General features: G+C 46.3%; 9 protein-coding genes across 9 annotated transcripts; 1 reads left to right on the forward strand and 8 right to left on the reverse strand.

Moving 5' to 3' along the window:
- Nucleotides 1-1,984: 1,984 nt before the first annotated feature.
- N7495_007243 (putative ribosomal small subunit assembly protein) lies at nucleotides 1,985-4,311 on the reverse strand (the record flags this gene model as incomplete). The annotated part of the gene is made up of 4 exons (XM_057209894.1): nucleotides 1,985-2,325; nucleotides 2,460-2,878; nucleotides 3,345-3,349; nucleotides 3,397-4,311. 4 exons carry the CDS (start codon nucleotides 4,309-4,311, stop codon nucleotides 1,985-1,987), a joined length of 1,680 nt encoding a protein of 559 aa, XP_057063668.1.
- Nucleotides 4,312-4,799: 488 nt separating this feature from the next.
- Nucleotides 4,800-6,233, reverse strand: N7495_007244 (recombinase DMC1; the record flags this gene model as incomplete). Its single annotated transcript, XM_057209895.1, has 8 exons — nucleotides 4,800-4,867; nucleotides 4,916-5,078; nucleotides 5,140-5,162; nucleotides 5,225-5,652; nucleotides 5,713-5,816; nucleotides 5,880-5,975; nucleotides 6,058-6,150; nucleotides 6,198-6,233. The coding sequence occupies 8 exons, from the start codon at nucleotides 6,231-6,233 to the stop codon at nucleotides 4,800-4,802; spliced, it is 1,011 nt and encodes a 336-aa protein (XP_057063669.1).
- A 1,004-nt stretch (nucleotides 6,234-7,237) lies between these two features.
- N7495_007245 (uncharacterized protein) lies at nucleotides 7,238-7,756 on the reverse strand (the record flags this gene model as incomplete). Its single annotated transcript, XM_057209896.1, has 1 exon — nucleotides 7,238-7,756. One exon carries the CDS (start codon nucleotides 7,754-7,756, stop codon nucleotides 7,238-7,240), a length of 519 nt encoding a protein of 172 aa, XP_057063670.1.
- A 13-nt stretch (nucleotides 7,757-7,769) lies between these two features.
- Nucleotides 7,770-8,288, reverse strand: N7495_007246 (uncharacterized protein; the record flags this gene model as incomplete). The annotated part of the gene is made up of 2 exons (XM_057209897.1): nucleotides 7,770-7,946; nucleotides 7,995-8,288. 2 exons carry the CDS (start codon nucleotides 8,286-8,288, stop codon nucleotides 7,770-7,772), a joined length of 471 nt encoding a protein of 156 aa, XP_057063671.1.
- A 427-nt stretch (nucleotides 8,289-8,715) lies between these two features.
- On the forward strand, nucleotides 8,716-9,240 carry N7495_007247 (uncharacterized protein; the record flags this gene model as incomplete). The annotated part of the gene is made up of 1 exon (XM_057209898.1): nucleotides 8,716-9,240. The coding sequence occupies one exon, from the start codon at nucleotides 8,716-8,718 to the stop codon at nucleotides 9,238-9,240; it is 525 nt and encodes a 174-aa protein (XP_057063672.1).
- Nucleotides 9,241-9,572: 332 nt separating this feature from the next.
- N7495_007248 (uncharacterized protein) lies at nucleotides 9,573-10,006 on the reverse strand (the record flags this gene model as incomplete). The annotated part of the gene is made up of 3 exons (XM_057209899.1): nucleotides 9,573-9,752; nucleotides 9,802-9,866; nucleotides 9,931-10,006. The coding sequence occupies 3 exons, from the start codon at nucleotides 10,004-10,006 to the stop codon at nucleotides 9,573-9,575; spliced, it is 321 nt and encodes a 106-aa protein (XP_057063673.1).
- A 1,164-nt stretch (nucleotides 10,007-11,170) lies between these two features.
- gisB (putative zinc knuckle nucleic acid binding protein) lies at nucleotides 11,171-12,254 on the reverse strand (the record flags this gene model as incomplete). The annotated part of the gene is made up of 6 exons (XM_057209900.1): nucleotides 11,171-11,659; nucleotides 11,722-11,852; nucleotides 11,908-11,964; nucleotides 12,008-12,019; nucleotides 12,111-12,146; nucleotides 12,200-12,254. 6 exons carry the CDS (start codon nucleotides 12,252-12,254, stop codon nucleotides 11,171-11,173), a joined length of 780 nt encoding a protein of 259 aa, XP_057063674.1.
- Nucleotides 12,255-14,371: 2,117 nt separating this feature from the next.
- On the reverse strand, nucleotides 14,372-15,968 carry N7495_007250 (UDP-N-acetylglucosamine diphosphorylase; the record flags this gene model as incomplete). Its single annotated transcript, XM_057209901.1, has 2 exons — nucleotides 14,372-15,175; nucleotides 15,243-15,968. 2 exons carry the CDS (start codon nucleotides 15,966-15,968, stop codon nucleotides 14,372-14,374), a joined length of 1,530 nt encoding a protein of 509 aa, XP_057063675.1.
- A 360-nt stretch (nucleotides 15,969-16,328) lies between these two features.
- N7495_007251 (PPIL4 family peptidylprolyl isomerase) lies at nucleotides 16,329-17,852 on the reverse strand (the record flags this gene model as incomplete). The annotated part of the gene is made up of 5 exons (XM_057209902.1): nucleotides 16,329-16,429; nucleotides 16,494-16,704; nucleotides 16,757-16,953; nucleotides 17,011-17,711; nucleotides 17,773-17,852. 5 exons carry the CDS (start codon nucleotides 17,850-17,852, stop codon nucleotides 16,329-16,331), a joined length of 1,290 nt encoding a protein of 429 aa, XP_057063676.1.
- Nucleotides 17,853-20,028: the final 2,176 nt, after the last annotated feature.

Here is a 20,028-nt window from a genome sequence, read left to right on the forward strand (position 1 = left end):
CGTCCGATGAAAAGGAAGAGAGTTGATGGTGGTGGGTGGCAATCACGCGCAATCCTGGATGGAGGTTTCGAGGGTTCGAGGTTTCAAGGGATGGTGGGCAGGGCATGCACAAAAGGGCCAAAAAAAAAAAGAGAGAAAAGAAAACCGAGGACTTACAGGTTAGAACTTGAAAGAGAGAGAACTGCAGAAAGCAAACTCCCAAAACGGCGCAAGACAGAACGAAATCCGCACGAAGAGGTGGAACAATAAGAAAGGGGGAGGGGATGAGGAAGAGAGAGGGGGAAAAAGAAAGCGATGAAGAATGAAATCTCAGATTCTCGACAGGTTTGAGTGAGGGGGAAGTGGTATTATAACCGGTAATACAGGACGGGATATGGTATTACGATTACAATACTGTACCAGATCAGAAGTATGGTTCAAGGGTAAAGAGGATTAGATTCAACAATAGACTAAGTAAATTGTAATGAGCTCATAATTAAATCCATCCTAATTCTATTGATTCACATTTTATAATAAACTATAATGATACTCTACTCCCTTGATGCCTACTGACAAAAGCATGATATCAGATCTGCGGGGCTCTACAAGTCTCACCAGTTCCACGATCCCGGGCCCTACATTTTTACATTTTTGGACACTTCCTGCCCGACGATCATTTCTTTTGTTCTTTTGTTACCTCATACTCCCTTTCATAAGGTGAGATAGGTTTCCACTGATCAAATTTATGCAAGGATGGCCGCTCCGTCCTTGCAATATGACTCGTAAACATGATGAAAGAAAATTCAAGATTCAAAGTGGAGAGTATCTAGGCAGATTAGTCTGTTCGAGCCTGACCTATCGCTGCCTGATAAATACCCAAGGACCAAGACGTAAACGAGATCCACAACCTTTTAACATGGAATATGTACTCCGTACTGATACTAGATAGTAAATAAATTATAACCTGATATTTCCTGTATAGTATGTAAGCATCTAAGCAAGGTTCTGTATTTATGATACGTCACTGTACCAGCTGAACCAGAACCATGGGACCCAGCTTGCTATTTAATAGGTATCATTGGTTAATATACTATGGGCCCTGTTTTCTGTCCAAACAAGGAAGACTTTGGAAGGTGTTCTCAACTTCGTTCTAAAGAATTCTCAATTTTGCAGTGTTTGTTTGGTATTTGACTTCGAGCTCTCCTACGTTGGAAAACTACAGTAAGGGTCGTCTACACTTTGCACCTTGCATAACCCATTTTTTCTTTCATGGGTAAATAAATCTAGGGCTAGGTAATACATAGGTAGCCTAAGTTTTGGCATGACTTGCAGAATTGCTGTGACATGCATTATAACTTATAAGATATCATATAATACTTCCTATACTCTCCTCGCATACACTATTAACACTAACTAGGTAATCGCGGGTAAGAGCGCATTCCCCAAAAAAGTCATATTATTAATTGCTCGCGTGAACCATGGAACCTGCTTCAGCCGGAAACACCAGGAAGCTGAGGTAGAATATATGCCCATTAGATTCCATATATGGCCATATAGGATATCGCAAAATAGAGTGATGACACTTGGGGCTCGCAATAACTTAACTAGTTAAACAAGAGCCATCTGACTAAGACCATTCAAACTTTCTTAGGTTCTTTTTTTCTCACAGCTGAACATCCAAATACAAGACTCCACTTTCAGGGCTTGAATCCACACAGGTTCTAATGTCTTCATCCAACGAGAAGACCGGAACTCGCTTCGATCAATACATGTTTCGTATTTGCAGTTTACGTACGACAGGTATCGGTTGCCCGTAATTGGGCCCAGAAGTCTGGGACTCAATTCCTTGTGTGTGTACCTGACACCCCACTGTTTCCTTTTTTGGCTTTTTTTATATATTTTTTTCTTGTCTAGTGTTTTCGAGAAGATTCGAGTACAGCTTTGTGCTACGTTGTTTCTATCAATCGGTTGAACCTTGGATGCCTCTTAAGCTCCGCTCCGATTTTCAATCCGCTAGCAACATCAACGTCTGATCATATACTCGCGTCGCCTCCATCAACCAGGGTTTTTCTGGTTGCGCTGTTTCCTCATTTTCCTCGTCCGAGCCATCCAAATCCTCGTTCGAAGACAGAGAAGCAAAGACTGCAGCTCGAGTTGTCTCTGCTAGACTGCGAATGCGAACTTTCTGCGTCTGCGTCACGAGTGGTCGTGTCTGTGAGCCTGGGAGAGGTGCGCCTGAAAAAGGATGTGTGCCTTTGCACAGCGCGGCGAAAACAGCGTCGAACTTGTGTAGGGTGGTTAGTATGGGTTCGGGGTCGAATGGGTAGGTCTTTAGAGACATTTCCACTATTCCGGCTAGAGTAATTAGGGCTTCAACTTGGATAGAGGCTGTCCACGTGTTGGGAAAAATTAGTTATTCCAGGGTTCATAAAGGACATGGTCCACAAGTCCATCAGAGACTATGGATATATAAGACTTACGTGTAGCAGAGGTCCACAGCATATCAACCAATCCCTCGACGTCGAGTGCAAGGTCCTGAAAACTTTTATACCTCTGATCTGATACCAGCGTATCCGTAGCATCCATACCAAACTCTGATTTCATCTGCCGATATTGAATCTTCTCTATGCCTATGCTAAGGCGACCCCGAAGCTGGGTTTCTTCATCCGACCCTGCGCGGAGTGGCTCGCATCGCTGACGTGGAAGATATAGGGTGGGGGTCCAAGCTCGTCTTTGGGGGGCTGGGGATGAAGTTTGTGGCGGAAGGACATCTTCAAATTCTTCGTCCTCGTCGGAGTCCAAGGTGGGGTTAGACATGATCCCTCGATGATCTCGGGAGGTAATTGGTCGATGGTAAGTTGGATTGAGATTGGAGAATTTGTTGAGCGCAACAATAGGACTTTGGAATGTTATTAGGTTGTGTTGTTCTGGATATGTTTGGATGAATTTTATTCGAGGTTTGTTCGCGGAGATGGAGATGGGAGCTACCCAAGCGTCCAAGGTTGCGGGGAATTTCTACTAGACCACTACCTACCTACCAAGGTGTCGTTTCAAGCTTGATACCTAAGAATCTCGAAAACACTCGTGAACCTGGGTATTCCAAGGTTTCTCTACGTTACTAGAATCAAAGAACAAAGACTTAGGTTTTGTATATTACAGCTATATTATAATTTTCAAGTCATGCCAAGCCTTGGTCAGTGCACCTCTATATTTGCGAGAACAAGCATGCTGTACAAAGATATTCATTGGTCTATACTGTGATTTTAATGACTAGATAATATCCAGCAAATGTTCATATCCGTGATCCATGAACTTTCCCCTCAAACTCCCAGAACGCCAGGCTGTGTAATTCCATGCATCATTACTCAGGCTGTAATCAGTTAGTATAAATCTTATAGAAGTAGAATTAAGACTCACTTTGATAGTGCCGCGGCGTATCTTAATATCCCGCAACTTCTTCTTATCCTCATCGAACCGCTTGAGCAATGCATTCTGTCTCTCCTTGCGTTTTTCTCTAGACTGGAAGCGATAGAAGTCCTCAAGGCCCTCTGCCTTCTTCTTCTGTCGCTCAACCAGCTCCTTAAGCTCCTCCTCACGCGCAAGAGAGTTAAGCTTAGGTCCATGCGTAACAGTAACAAAGCCATCCTCATCAGCAACCTCCGTCTTCCGGCTCTCTTCACGCTTTCTCGCCTCTGACACCTGTGCGAAGACTGTCATGAAGTCATTCACCTTGCGAAGCAGAGCCGCACGATCGGGGTATCGAAGACGCTCGTGTGCCATGTATCGATGTAGACCTAGTTTCGGGATACGGTCACTAGATAGACCCTCACCCCAGACAATTGCGGTTCCCTTCTTCGCGGCCTTGGTGGCAGCTTTGAGACTGGCTTCCATGCTCGGTTTATCGGCGAACATGACGATAGCGTGTGCGCCACTCTTTTGGAGCTGTCTGTCCCATGTTGAGGGGAAGGAAATATCGTCTAGCAAAGACTGGAACTCGTCTGCTGTCACGCGCTTGCGCTTTTTGTTGCGGTGGGAGAGGTTACTCTCTGGTGCTGCGACAGCGCTCTTCTTTAGGTTGACATCTTCAAAGCTGACGCGCTCGACGCGACCGGCTTGGAGCTGTGTGCCGAAGAGGTGGCGGATGTGAGCGTCTGTTGTGTCGATTGGGGCGTTGACGATGAAGAGGCAGCGGGAGGAGTCTGGGTCAGGGATTCGGGGTTCGTGTGGGCGGATATAGAGGTAATGGGTTGCTGGGGTGGTAAGGAGTGGGGTTTTAGGTAGCTGCAGTGGTAGGGTAGTGTACCCTTCCACTTCTATGGACGCTCTCTTCATTTTTAAGGCTGTGGTTGGAGTTTGGCGGAGACGGAACTTTTTTGAAGTTTTGCATTTAGCGGGAGAATTATGCCGGTCTTTCTGGGCGGCTCATAAGGCGGTAAGGTGTTTGTTAGGGCTCTGGGGAAATGGATTGATAAATATCTTGAGCTTCATGATGCTGAATGGTGCTAAGTAGAGAATAATGAATGTCAAGACTAACTATTGGCCTTTCATAACCAAATAAATAAATATGCTATAGATAACTATGCCAGACTGATTGGGAAGGGTCTTAGAATTGAATAACAAGCTGAAGCATGTAGCCTTCAAGTGAAGACCAAAAAACGATGTTAAATAATCTGAATCACGCCGGACTCAAGTTAGATAAAAAACTACCAGCACTTATCGCCTATTGATGAAGCATAAAGAATAATCTTAAATCTTGAAATCACTCAGACGTAGAGGTTGTTGAGATACTACCTCATTTTGCCTCATCGACATCTTGTCACTCAGCTCTTGTCAGGATCATTGATCCCCCCATTGGTGATAATGTAGGTTGCTTCTCTTTCCGCACAGTCTGGAATAATTAGAAATTGAGATGGAAACCAGTTCACGAAGTACTTACCGGGGGAATCCTGGATTTTGGCCACTCGCTCTTCGCCCCGACCTTTGCGAAGAAGCACTCGGGTAGTCGATGCATGGGCAAGGACATGGCCGCCAACAGGCTTGCGGCCGTCTGCTCCGGCAAATAGTGCACTAGCACCAGGGTCACTCTGGACCTGGTTGGTCTGCGGGAAATGATCAGATATGGGAGGTTAATTAAATCAGCAAAGACGCAAGCTTACTCACCATCAGAACGCAGACATTGAACTCTGAGCTCAAAAGATTAGCGACTAGCATCAGCAGCAAATAAAGGGAGGAAGGCTCTACTTACCTTCGGCCATGTGTGCCAGCCGCATCAAAAACTGATTCAACTTCTGCTGTCGCTCAGCCAGCTCTCCACGTCCACAATAGTCGACACGGAAGCAGTTCATAATGCTGTCAATGACGAGCAAGCGATAAGTACCCTCCACAAACTCACGACTGAGGCTGTTCAGCAATTCAAGTTGATGCTCACTGTTCAGTGCACGTGCATAGGCAATGTTCTCTTGTGCGAGATCTGGATCGACACCGTATCGCTCTGCAATCTGCGCAATGCGCTCAGGCCGGAATGTACCTTCCGTGTCAATATAGGCAACCTTGCCATCAGCACCACCCATAGATTTGGGGAGTTGAGCAATCACCGACATGGTGTGTGAAAGTTGGGTTTTACCGCAGCGGAATTCGCCGAATACTTCACTGATGCTCATGCTTTGGAAGCCACTGGCAGAATCTATTGTTAGTGTTCATGAATGAAAGAATTTGTGTATTTAATGAGCTTACCCGCCGAGGATAGTGTCGAACTGTTTGCTTCCCGTTGAGATGCGGACGACTTTCTTTCGCTGGTGGTGCAGCTCCATGGCAGTGATGAATCCCGAAGAGGATGGCTGTACCGAAATGCGGATGAGTCAGGAATTATAAGCATGTTAAATGAGATGATCAGAGCATACCAAGCATTTCTGGATGGCTTCCTTGATCTTCTCGACTTTGACTTCGCTGAATCCCTTGACCTTTAGAAGCGTTCTGCGGGTGGCAGCGTGGACAGACTTGAAAATGTAAACCGTCAATTGAGATGTCCTGCATCCGAAGACAATACCATTCAAGGAAATAAAAAAGAAAGAAACTTACAGCAACAGTGCAGTATCCATTTGCTTTCAATTTGGTGATATCAGCAGCACCAATGCCATGGGCTTGGATGCTGTCAATATCAATGATGAAATCCTGAGACAAATTAATTTTCAGCTAGAGATATGATCAGAATGATTTACCTCATCATTACACTCGCCGAAGTCTGAACCAGGCATTGTTATTGATTTAAGAGGGTAATGGTATGGGTAGATGAGAACGGGAGGTTGGAGGTGGTGATGACAGCCCTGGAGGGCAGATGGAAAGTCACGAGTTCCCCAACCATGACCAACTTTAGGCTACCTACTCATCATGTAGGCACTATAAAAGCCAATTGATGTAGCCGATTCGAACTTCACCCTTATGTCTCTGTCTCGGGGCGAATTAATTTCTGATATTTGAAATCTTGATTTGCATTTCATCAGTACCAAAGGTGTATACAGTTTACAGTACCCCAGTACTATCGTCGCGTCTATCGGATTCTAGAAATAACCATTTGATTGAGCAATTCAAAAAAGCCAATAACCAAGTTGATTCATGACTACTCGACTGGCACCACTATCATCCTCTAAACTATTGAGTTCCCAGTTCATTGACTCTCAGTGTCTAATTGGCACCACATTTTGGCTTACTATACGTGGTCCTTATTTATGGCCTAGATTCTAGTATTGTCGTAAGAACTGTCCTACGTTGTATATGCCCTACTCGATGGTAGTGCAGCCGCAGTGCGTAGGCTGTAAGATGTGTGTTCATTCTGGTGAAGTAAACCGTAAATAAATAGACTGGTGTCCCCAATTGACCTTTCCAATCATACAATACATTGCAATGATCGAACATTCAATACAATGATTGAACAAGGGAAGATATATGATGGTATTTATCTGTATTTAGACTCTGCGCCTATATTTTCTAACTCGGACTCGTAAAACTATATAAGCTCTTCAGATGCCATAGCTACAAATAGCTGCTAAGCCACCCACTAAGATAATCCCGCCGGAACCCGAGATAAGTTTGATCTAGAGAGATGATCTCTTTGCCTACTTGATGTTAATGCACTCAATGCACGCGAGTCATATGGTACCACTCGCCATCGATATAAGCGGATAGAACAAAGATTCATCAAGTCACAGGAATCAAATTTTTAGAATTTTTTGCCTGGCAGTAAAAGTTGGTAAGGTAGGTTTCATGAAACATCTGGTAGGCCAGTTTCAAATGTCCATGCGCAGTTATCGTCGTATTCCTGCGCGATTCTCTCAACATCGACAACAGCATCCCACGCCGCTAATGTCCTCCTATATCTTTCCTCTCCTTTATCAATATCGACAGCATCCAGATCTTCCCGACGCCTAGTATCGCACTCGTGGCGCAGGACAGACCTTAGCACATCTAATAGTTCCCTTCTCCACTCAGGTTCATGGCCCCCACATAGTCGTGCCGCAACGTACTCGTAGTACGCGGGCATAATATTAGCCATCTCCCAGTCCAGGAAACCCGTCACCGCGAGCGTGTAGGGGTCCACGAGAATATTCCGGTCAGACAAGTCCCCATGCGAGAGGACAGGACGGTCCCAATCATCTACGCTGGCGGTGCCACGTTGTATTTTCTCGAGGGTTGCTACACGTTCCGAGTCCAGATTAAAGGCCTGTAGCGCGCGGACGCGTGAGTCATCCCACTCTAAGCGTGAGGTGCAACATTTTTGCATCTCTACACCATATTCAGAGAAGAGGAGGTACGGCTGCTGTTATAGGCCGGCCGTAGTAGGAGAAGTGATGCGCACGCATGTGTATAAGGAGACGGCAGAGCTCTACCTTAACAGTCTGGCGCTGCAGAGGGGTGAGGGAGGGCCAGAGCTCGAATAGCGGCGTGCCTGGTTGGCGAGTGAGAATAAGGCCCTATTGGGCGTGGTTAGATGTTAATGTTCTAAGCGTGATAATACGAACGACGTGTGGGACATAGGGGCCTAGTATAGAATGGGCGAGCGCGGTCATGTCACCTTCACCATCTAAACTACCCAGCTTCAAGATGCTAGAGGGAGAATAGATGAAAAACTGGCGTCCCACGTTTGGAACGGTCGGCCCCGAGAATCGAGGGAGGCTGGGAAGAGAGGTCCAGTCCTCCCGAGGAAGCTGCTCTGGCTCTGGAGAGCTATCTTCTTGTAGCAGGTTGCTTGAAAAAGGACATTTTATGTAGTTCTCTGTCTCATTATAGAAGCTGGCTTTGTGATTGGGCAGCATCGCGATTTCAAGTTGGTACACTAGCAAATTTAGCGTTGAGATAGTACATAGTACTGATGGATGCAAGTCTGACCCACAGCGGATCAGCAGAGCATCAGAGACATACAAGGATGGCTGCAGACGACACGGGGGAGAGCAAGGATCGAGGCTCCAAGAGAATCAAACGCATTCGGATAACTCAGATTTGACACTCGACAATACAGAAATGCAGCATATAGAACACAGAAAATGGGATTGAAGGTCTTCGCGCCGGCAATACGGAGCCTAATCTGGCAAGATCGCTTATACGGCTAACCTTTCTAGGTTAACGCCATTCTCGTCATTTATAGTAATTCACATGTATGTTTCTTTCTTCATAACTTTTGGCAGTTACATATCAGTCAAGAATCAATATCTCTTCATTCGACATTCCTCAACTCGCACTGTCATGTTTGCCCGTCTTATAAACATATTAATCCCCTCTACCACTCCTTCTACCACTCCTTCTACGCTCCTTGTTATTGGCAGGTTTGGTACCACAGTCAATATTCTTCATCTTGTACCCGAGGATGGTACCATCGAACGCTTCAGCTTCACATCCCCATCCCCCACCTTCCATCGCGGTGGAGCTAAAGAGCAGGCTCGTGAGCAAATCGGTGTGGTCACCCTTCACATTGGAGATGGTGAGGATACCAATAGCTTCCTCGACGATGTTGAGACCCGAATCCATAAGCTACAGAATGATTCTCTAGGCTCAAGCCAGCCACAGCTACAAATAGGCTGTGTTGAGGTGACTCAGCTAGTGCAAGACGTCATTCGGTCCGCGGCGCTCGATGCTATTCATGTAAGAGAGGGGCGAGATCGTTCTATCAATGCGATGCAGACGTATCCTGTTTCCCTTGTCCATATCTCACGCTCGAGGGCAGGGAGAATTATGATCAATCGGAATGAGCTGACAAGTATCCATCAATAAGTTCCCATCAGTTTTTGCGATCAAGATATGAACAGTAATTGTGGTAGTTAGCTTTGAAATACCATTACATATATCATGGTAATACATCATTAAACAACTTGCCTCATTTGAATACGGTAGAAATAGTTAAGCATGTAGTGTGGCTAGTTGATAGTTATAGTATTTTGATAGTTAGCCTCCGTATTAAGGGACATTGAAGGCTTATAATAAACAATTGAACTGCTAAGCTGGGCAAACTGCCTTTATACCAGTTATAGGGCCAGTAGAATTCATCGCTCTAATCCTACTCTTTATATAAGCGGCTGAAATCTTTTGGCAGCCAGCGAATCAAATTAAAGCTGAGTAAGTCTCTGGCAATTATTGAAGACAATATCAAAGGAACGGTCTATTGCCGCTGAACGGCACTGGACGTCAAGCTCCTGATCAGTCAGCTTAAGGCCAGAGGCGATTTCAACCGAGGCTCGAAGTGAATTTGTAGATACTGGAAACATGTTCAGTACCGGCTCGTATAGCTGAGATCTTTTGTTAGTATAGCGAATAGAAGATAAGAGAGTTACATACTGTCTGTCCGGATTTCAGTAATTCCTTAGTAGCATGGTAGATTGTGCCAGTCACTGCATTCTCATCTTGGAGATAGCTGTAAAAATATTAAAAATATTGAATTCTGCTCTAAGCCTGAGACTTACTTACGGAGCCCAATGTGCAGTATCTTCAGGGAAAAGGCGGGATTGTCTGAAGCATAGGAGAGAGAGAGTGCTCGTGGCATTTTGATCTTGGGATATTCAGCTTCGTGTGGAGCGAAGTCAGAAGTGCTGCTATTGATGGCCTCACACCTGGAGAGTAGTCTGGAAAGTCAAGGTCGTAGCATGTAGATGGTTCATCATATTCCAGAAATGGGAACTGCAGAAATGTTATGTAGCCGCGCTGATTCATCCACTACTTAGCAATCTAAGCTTTTTGATCTAAACGAGCCCAAGAGCCTAGACTAAAATCTACTCAGTGAGCCTGACCTTGCGCGCCCTCATTATTCATCAAGCGATGAACGAGGAAATGTGCTGCTACAAAAGGCTTGTAGCCTAGGTCTGACCCAAGACTTTACCATGTCCATCGCTAAAACAGTAGACGGAGAGAGTGGCGGATGCAAGAGATTAAAGATGACTAGGGATGTGTCGATGCATCTCTCAGGGCTAGATGAACCCTGGCAAAAATTCCAAGGTTGATAGGGCAGAGCCTGATATAATTGCTTTAATAGAATACATACCTATCTTGGTAGGTACTAGACTTAGGGAATTGATTAAATGAAAGAAGAGTTGCGTTTTCTTATTCTCAGCGCCGAGGAAATCTCCACCTTTTTTCTCTTCTCTGTAACACATCCATTGTCCTCGCCATCCGCTCTCACTCTCCTTCCTCGGCCCAACCGGGAAAATCGCAATCAAGAGTACAAGCTTTTATCAAATCGACAAAAGATCATCCGTAGGAGGTAGGTAACAAATAGACAAAGACGCCAATCATGAGACTTAAAGCAAGTCAGGGGTTGTTGTATGAACAAATCCCAAGTTTCGTGAATCCGAATCCAAAAGAAAAAGAAGAAAGGAACTTTTTCTGTTTTTGATCGCAAATATCGGAAGATGAAAGTATGAAGGAAAAAAAATGAAGCCAAAAAAGAAGTGTCAAAAACGAATATATCAGCACCAAAAGGCTATGGGACCCAGGACAGAGCAAACCTGGGCGGGAGTTCAATATATGCAAATAAATGATGTAGAGACTCCGAAGGGAAGAAACAAGAAATGAATGAACCATTCGCGCTTCAGGGAAAGTGATCGTAATGCAATAGAATGAGAAGATGGGGATTGAAGATCCGAGCAATTCCAAATGGTGGAAATATCATGCATGGTAGTTAAAAGTTGAGCTCAGTTATATATCATTTCATTTATGCGACAGCGGTGGTAGGAGCCACAGCTGCAACTGGTGCAGCCTCGGTGACAGCTTCAACAGCTGCAACTACAGCAGGGGCCGCAGGGGTAGAAGCAGCTTCAGAAGTAGCATCCACTGTCGGTTCAGCAACAGGAGCAGAGACGGCGGCACCAGCACCAGCCTCAGTGTTGGTAGGGCAGTCGCGGGAGATGTGACCAGCCTGGGCGCACTTGTAGCAGACCTTGCCGGCCTGGCTCAGAGGGCCGCCGTTGGGAGCAGTGCAGTCGCGAGAAATATGGCCAAGCTTACCGCAGGCGTAGCACTTCATGGCTTGAGCCTGGCAGTCACGTGCGAAGTGGTTAGGACCACCGCACTTGTAGCAGGTAGCGGTACGGGGGTAGCCCTGGAATCCACCACGGAAGCCTCCCTGGAAGCCACCGCGGTGGGGACCGGGACGACCAGCGCCGGCGCCAGCACCGAGAGCAGCAGGGTTAGTGCAATTGCGCTGGAGGTTGGCTCGTCAGTACCGGCTTCCCTTCTCTATTTCAGGATCAATTTGATACGTACTGCAAGGTGGCCGGGTTGGCTGCAGTTGTAGCAGCGGCCGTTGGGGCCGGTGGAAGCGTTAGCGTTCAGACGGAGAGTAGGGCAGTCAGCCTGGACGTGACCGACTCCCTGGCAGTTGTAACACTGCTTGGCTGGAAGGGCAAGTTAGTAACCCGGTTTTGATATATGGAAGGGGTTCCTACTTACTCTCGGTGGTACGGGGAAGAGGGCAACTGCTAGACTCATGTCCTACTCTAAGGTAAGCTAAGAAGATCGATGGTAGTCACACGAAGGATATTGAACATACCAGGCTGCTTGCCTATGAATAGATTATTAGCACGAGTACAAGTATAAGATGAAGGCCATGAATTCGTAATAAGAAAGAGAGGAGAAAAGAAAAATTCACGTACAGTTGTAGCAGAGACGCTCTGTTGAAGCGCAGACCTCTACGGCTCAGTTAGTTAAACAGTAATAAATAAAGCAGCCTCCCTCAACTAACCCGCATAGTGACCAATGTTGCCACACTTGTAGCACGCACGACGAGACAGCATCATCTTCGATAATCTAATCACCGTCAGTCCATTGCAGTCGCAACTCCAGCTCCAAGCTCCAAGCTCAAGTCACATCAAATCTACCACGTTGGAAAGTAGATCGTTCATCCTCCATCCGGGTTTAATTTATTCATCTTTTATTCCTCAAAGACATATCCCCAGCATTTGGAAGCTAGTTTTTGTTTCAAAGAGATCGTAGCGGGATGGAGGGGAACCGACGATCCGAAGCGCGGGGGAAAGATGTTGAAGAGAGATTGTAGGCTTTGAAGGAGAATAGCTTCAGGCTTTGAGCTTTCTAGCTTAAAGCTCAAAGCTACATTATCTCGTGCTCACCTAAAATTTCCAGATCTGAAGGACGTCAGTGATTGAAGAACAAAAAAAAAGCCACCACGTTCTTAACGGGCCACTAAGGGAAAAAAAACTCCAAAAAAAAAGTGGGACAAGGAAAAATAGATCAACCCCGAAACGCACATCACGAACACCAACTTACTGCATAGATCGAGATCCAATTCAAAATAATACTGGGTTGTGAGAAATAAGAAAAGTCGAGTGCAAACTCGTCAAATCTCTAGCTCCCGGGCTTTTCCGTATTGCGTAAGGTTAGCTGATCAGAGCTTATATACCGGAGATACTAGGTCCTATCCATAAGGGTCCAAAAGACTGTTGATTCCCGCGTCTTGGCGCGTCTTGGTCGAGTAAACCACACTCTCTTTTTAATTATATTTTCTACGGCTCCATTCGTGACAGAAATTAGTGGCAACAGAAAGAACAATGAACTCTCCACTCATCAACGTGCTGATATCCTCTCCAGCCTTGAAAATGGTGTATCACCATCTGAACTCGCCGCTGAATATGGCTGTAGCCGCCAGACAATTTATAACACTCGCAACCGCTACGGAGCCACAAAAAACACTGAATCACGCCATACAAGTGGGCATAATCCCCTCTATAGTGAAGCTGCTAAACCCTAGATTTATTTGAAAGCGCGCCAGAATCCATTGTGGAGCTATAGATGACTTGCTGCAAACCTTGAACTGAATCCCTGTAGAACCACTTTACGCCGAGTTGTTCGTGGATATGGCATTCCAAAGCGACGCCTGAAGGACACGATATATTTTGGCCCTCGTCTTGCGAGCGACCGACTAGACTTTGCTCCAAAATGGCATCAGGTCGTTAATTGACGCAAATGGACATTTTCAGATGAATCCTCTGTCCAAAGAACATCAAATTCTGGCGTTCAATAGGCATGGATGCTAAAATCAAAGACATGTCTATCTCGATTCATCAGTCCTAAAGCCTTTATGAAGTATATATCGCAGATCGTATGGGCTTGTATATGGATTGGTGGCTGTTCAGATTTAGTAAGTACCATGGAGCACGATTCTATGCCTAAAGGTAGGGTATATAACACCAAATCCTATCTCAAAGCGATAGAAGAAGGGTTTCCACCACTATAAAGACGATGATATACTTCAGCAAGACAATGCTAGTATTCATATATTGAAGGATGCGGTAAGTTGGTTTAGACGTTGGTGTATTCGTCCTATAAAATGGCCCGCAGGTTCGCCTGATATGAGCTCGATTGAGCTATGTTGGTATTTTTTGAAGTGCACATTACGAAAGAAGCACCCTGAATTAATGGAAATGGGCGAAGGTGCAGAATATTGGGCCTACTTCAAGCGCTATATTTGCGAAGCTTAGTGTGCCATTCCGCAAGCTAAAATCGATCTCTTGATTCTATTGATGCCCCATAGATTAACTGCTGTACGTAAAACTAGAGGTTATTAAACAAAGCACCTAAGTACCAAGTTCTATTTGATCCCGTAGCCAACCTTGGAATTGTCTATCTAAACATATAGATTGTAAAACCATGTCTATTATATGGCGGAGGCATTGGTATTGAAAGTAATTATATATTTAATGTGGGTCTCAAACCTTACTGTAAATAGACTTGATGCCCATATCTATAGCTACCTTGTATACCCAAGATATAATTCATTCCGTCTTGAAGAAAAAGTAATAATAAAGGAAAAAAAAATAAAACCCGAGAGCTTCCATGCCCTTTTCCCAGTCCTGTCAAAACACATATTTCAGACGCTCAAATTCCACAACAATACGATCTACTCTCTCTCCAGGATAGCGGGGGCCTTGATCTCGCGACCAGAAAGGAACTCGAGATTCTCACCACCATAGCTGATCAAGGGAGAGACCTCAACACCAAAGGCATCACCATCGGTAACGACGGTGGCACCAGCTTTTTCGGCCCATCGCTGGCCCTGCTTCATAATGTCGGCGCGGCTGGTATCTGGGTCATCCTCGCCAGTACCACGGGGGTTCTTCAATGGCGAGAACTCCTCCTCGCGACGGACTTCAATGCTAGCAAACTTGTCCAGAGGGGTCAAGGGGAACACATCAAAGACAAACTGCTCAAGCTTGATACCGTTTGGCGTGGTGGGCTTGATGGACTCGCCGTTCTCGGGGTTGACGCAGGGGATCTTCTTGCGTGCCACGTGGTGAGGTAGCTTGTGCATCAACGTCTCAAGAGACTCGAAGAAGCGGAATGAGTAGTAGTGGTTGACAATGTTGGCGGCACGGAACTTGAGCACGTCTGGCTGCTTGGGGTCCTTGGCCTCGGCGGTTTCCTTGTCGATCTCAGAGTACTCGACAACGTCGGGCTTGCCGTTCTTCTGCACAATCAGACCGACGGACTCGGTGGCGTTGCGCTTGCGAACGACCTTAGTAGCGATGTCGACATCCTTGGATGCTGAGAAACCAATGAACACTGGGTCGGCCACCTTCACCAGGCAGTTGTCCACGCCATAGCTGTGGATGTGCTTAATACCGCGGCGGTGCATGTCCTCGCGCGCACCAGAGGTAACGAGTGCAAGGTAAATACCTCCATTACCATCGGGGGCTACGGCAACCTGCAAAATTTCGAGCAAGTTAGAAATCAATGTATATATAAAAGCACTAGAAGGGGGGAAGATCTACCTTGCCCTTGCTCTCCAGCAGAATCTTGCCGTCATTGGAGATGCAAGGCAAAACACCTTGCTCGAAAATAAAGACATTCTCCTTAAGCAGGCCGAAGTAGTTGTGCTTCTCAAAGAACTCCTCGGTAGGCTTGCGAGTCGGTCCGCTGGTCATGACGTACCAGGGGATAACAACCTTCGCAGCACCGTGAGCCTTGGCCGCCAACTCCTGAAGCTTGGCAATACGCTCAGCCATGAGCTGGAACAGAGACTTCTCACTCAGTAGACCAATATCGAAGCAACCCTTGGGTGCGGAGCTTCCGAGGCGGGTACCTTGGCCACCGGCCATGAGCACGACGGCAACATGGTTCTCGGCAACCTCCTTTAAACCGGCATCATACCACTTCTGGATATCGGTGGGATCGGAATCGAGAATAGAAGCGGTCGCTACCTCGGGCAGGGGCTCGACGGTGATAGCAGTCTCCTCGGTCTTGGGTGGGTTCAGAGCCTTGTCGGCTAGCTCATTAATGCGAATTGGGTCGAAATTGGACAACTGGTGGAATAGTTGAGACTTTTCGACAGTTGAGAGCTCATCGACGAAAGCAAATACTTGGCCTTGGCCGGCGTCAGTATACTTCTTTCGCAGTTGTTGGATCTCCTCGGCAGAGGGTTCGCGGGGAGTATGCTGAGCTGAGCCGCTAATTTTGCCAATGAGGTTGGAGACTGTTCCTTTAATCGCTTCCGCCATTGTGTAATTGGATATTTTTGGTAAGTATAATTTGGGGGAGAAGTTGAGTGGATGAGAGAAGAGAGAGATAGGTGGCAAGATGGAGATGAGAAAGTAAATAAGGGATCGCGGGGGTTGAAGCTAAAGCTTCCTACACACCGCTGAGCCTTACTAGCATTGGATTATTTATAATAAGCAAATCATAATCAAGAACGGCGAAACCTGGCCACTCGATTACTCTAGTGCGCCGATTTTTGATCCACAAGCGGGGTAGGGGCGTTCTGACTGTGTTGGTATTGTGTACGTAAATTCCTACGGTTTGAGATTGAAAGGGGTATTCCTTCATTACTCCATAGTATCTGTTCTTTACAGTTCATCATTTTAAACACTAGGGCCGATGACGGTCACTTCGGTCATTTCGGCCACGGTAACCCGGCTTGCCATCCCGATTACCTCGTGGGTCGTTACGTCCAGGGCTTCGACTGTATGATCGACGTCGGTACCGATCTTGATCTCGTCGAGGACTGCGACTGGCTTGTCGCTCACGCGTGTCTCGTTGCGGAGGACGAGAAGAGTCGCCAGATTGTCGAGATTTGTCAAATACCATCTTATACCGGCGTTCCTCTGCATCCTCGCGCACGGTGTCTCCGACTCGGTAATGGCTTTTCTTTTCGAGGTTATAGGCACCACCGAAACCACCCTGTTGTCGGCGCTTGGTGACGGTGGAATTTCGCCAGCTATCGGATAATTTGGAGACCTGGAATTGTTCAGCAATGAAACGTTTAGTACATGGGATCAGGTGGATCTACACTCTGTGAGAAATCAACGTGGATTCGGTGGTCGTCAATGAGAACTCCCTGCATCTTGAAGTAGGCTTGTTCGCATGACTTCTGCTCCTCAAATTCAATGAATGCGTACTGCAGACTGTCGCCAGTGCGTTTGTCACGAATCACTTCGCAAGATAGAATTGTTCCGAAACGGCTAAAGATCAGCTGTAGGTCCTCATCTGCTTAGACATTAGTATACCGCCAAGTGATGAGAGTGAAAAGGGGTATATCCTGACCTTGCGTGACGGGATTGAGTTTGCAGACGAAAAGAACATTCTCCGGTGGTTTGACATCTGCAAAAGGAAGATCTCCTACCATTTCTAGAGTCAAAGCTTGGGCGCGAGCTTCGCGCTCTCGTCGTAGCCTATCAAGTGCCTCCTCGTCCATATTATCGTCCAGATCTTCATCATCGGCAATGCGCACCGTTGCCAATTGAGCCTTGGATGGCACGGGACTTTCTGGCGGCTCCACCAGCCCTGGGGGATCATCGAACGGATCATCAAGCACTACTGTATGACGGATACGAATATCCTGCAACGGTCGCCCTTTAGCATCCACGAAGACGTTGTTAATTTTCTCCAGCACGTCAAATCCCTCCACAACTTTTCCAAAGATCACTGCCTTCCCATCAAGAAAGTCTAGGTTGTCGGCTAGCGTAATCAAGAACTGACTGCCGGCGATTCGTTGGTCCGGATCGTTTTTAGCTGAAACGGTTGCCATGCTCACGGTGCCGCGCTCAATGTGCTTGAGCTTCGGCGGCAGTTGGATTGGAAAGTTGCGGTTCGAGGGACCGTCCAGAACACCCCAGATCGAGGACCCGCCATCGCTCTCGGGGGCTTCTGGACCCAACGGGTCACCAGTCTGGAAAGTGAAGTTTTTTTGGACGCTGTGGACTGGGGAGAAATTGTAGTATTTGATCTTGCAAAGCTTCAAGAAGCTACAAAAGTAAGCGAAGTTAGCATCGGATTCGTTGAGTGTTGAGTAGAGAGGGGTAGTACTTTTCACAAGCCTTGGGTGATACATCGACCAATAAGTCAATGACAATATCGCCCAAGGAGGTTTCTAGCAGGGCGCTCATCTGGACTGGGGTTGATGAAGTTGGGCTGAAATCTGAAGGTCAAGTCAAGTTCAAGTTGGCGCGAGTCGCGCGGGAGGAGATCGTCGAAGCTTCCACCAATCAGAGTGCTCCTTTCTAGGGCTATGAACTTGTACCACATCCTCTTTTCATATACAAGTCACCACAATCACCTTGGAACCAACTACCTATGTCATGAAGCAGTACTAGGTACTAGGTATATACAATATGCAGGCCCCGTCGTTCGGATGATCGACCCGGTTGTACAACGACTACTATCTATTAAATCGAGCGGCTTATCTTCCGACTGTCTCCATCCTATTTTTATTAACTGTTTGCACTCTCACCGGATTCTCAGATTGGAAATGTATTAGTTGAAAAAGTAACTATGCCCTCGAGGTTATGAATTTCTGCGCTTATCTCGGTTCATTGATCTAAGCCTTCCTTACGATCGATCTCGATCTAGATCCCTATACCGGTACTTTGAGGTTAACCCTAACTTATAGATTCAAACTCAGATCCAGGCCCACCCTAGGACCTAGAGATAGATCTGATTGATTCGTACCCTGATCTGTAGTTAACTCTCCATGTTCTTTGAATCTTTTCTTTGGTTCCACTACAGCATAGAAAATAACGGTGGAGGAAACGGCCGGCCTCCTGCAGCTAGAGCGGACAGCTTCATAGACTCAAATCTCCCTCCTTCAACCCCAGAGATTACACGTGGAAAACCAAAAGAATCGCCTTTTTCTATGGAGGAGACCCTTAGGGACAGGGGGTCCAGGGGATAATAACCCCCCTAAGAAAATCAAACTAAACCCTGCAAGTTGGTCTTAATCGCAATGTGCCTGAGAGTCAGCTGGTTTACCCATATGGGCAACTGGTGTCCTATGTTGTGTATTGTTAGACCATTGAAAACACATTTGAGAGAAGGAAAGATAGATGGCAATTCTATTTGAATCATTTACATTTACTATTCCCGACTTCTTTGTCCGATCGTTGTATGTTGCCCCAGACAGGCCTCAGAGACTATATCCTTTCCCCCCTTTTCCACTTTGTTCCAGCCTTTCTTCCGCCAAAAAAATCTAGCCATAGTTGAGCCTCTTTGCTTTTTTGATCATTCCCTTTCCACCCAGCTGCTGTGGAGGCGCTAGCAGGAAGAGCCGAATGGAGGATCTACCCATGTCGTCGATCAAGGCGGTTGGATAGCTTTAATCCCTGTTATGGCTTGAATGTTTCTTTACTATTGGAATTGGCATCCTCATCTGGTTACAGACTCCACTTCAGCCTCTCCACTAAGCTACCGCTCGTGCTGATCAAAAGTGACAGGTGTCAACCGTTTTTCCCCCTCTGTCAACCATGTTTCTTGCACGTTGAGACATTTGCCCTAACCCGAAATGGGGGTCTAAGACATGCCACAGGAATATGAAAAATTATCTATGCGTTTGTTACAACCTTCCAAGGTTGGAAAGCTCGTCCTGGGCATGAAAACAAGATATCTTAGTCTTAAGCTCTTAAGCTCTTAAGCCAAGCTCCAACTGTTTGCTGAAAATAGCGGCTTCCTGGTAAAGCTAGCTGCAGCAGCCACACCAATCGGGGTCTCTTATTATCGGAGCAAACAGTTCAACTCCATCTCGATCGCCCCCGGATGCATTTCCGGATCGGCACCAGGAATCTACTGCAAACGTAGGCAGCGGCCTTCCGTTGCATATGATAACCCTAACATAGGTATTGGTTGAAACAGTGGCGGATCAGAGGGCTATAATCTCCCCGTCTGGACTTGTTCTCGTCATATCAGGTCATGTCCCGTGTGACGTTACTTTGTGAAACCAGGCCTCTTAAAACGCCGAGGCCGTGCTAGTCTTTTTATGGGAGGAATGTGGATTGGATTCAGTCCGGAAGTGTGCATATCATCTCCCCTGGGTACAGAAGAAAGAGAGATAAATTAAAGAAAAAAAGAAAAAAAAGAGGAGAAATATAACGACCACACTGGGAAGTAGAGAATAAGAGAATCAACAATAGAAATAGATATAGAGATAGAAATAGAGATAGAAACAGAAATAGGAAATAAAAAAGGAGCTACCCTAGTAGGTAGGGATATCAACCATTTAAAGTATTATTGCGTTGAGATTTCCACATCTTTCTTGGTCCTTTGACTAGAAGCAAATACCTAGTAAACTCC

Source organism: Penicillium taxi, assembly GCF_028828555.1.
Source record: "Penicillium taxi strain IBT 34144 chromosome Unknown utg000004l_segment0_segment0, whole genome shotgun sequence".
Taxonomy (NCBI): Eukaryota; Fungi; Ascomycota; class Eurotiomycetes; order Eurotiales; family Aspergillaceae; genus Penicillium; species Penicillium taxi.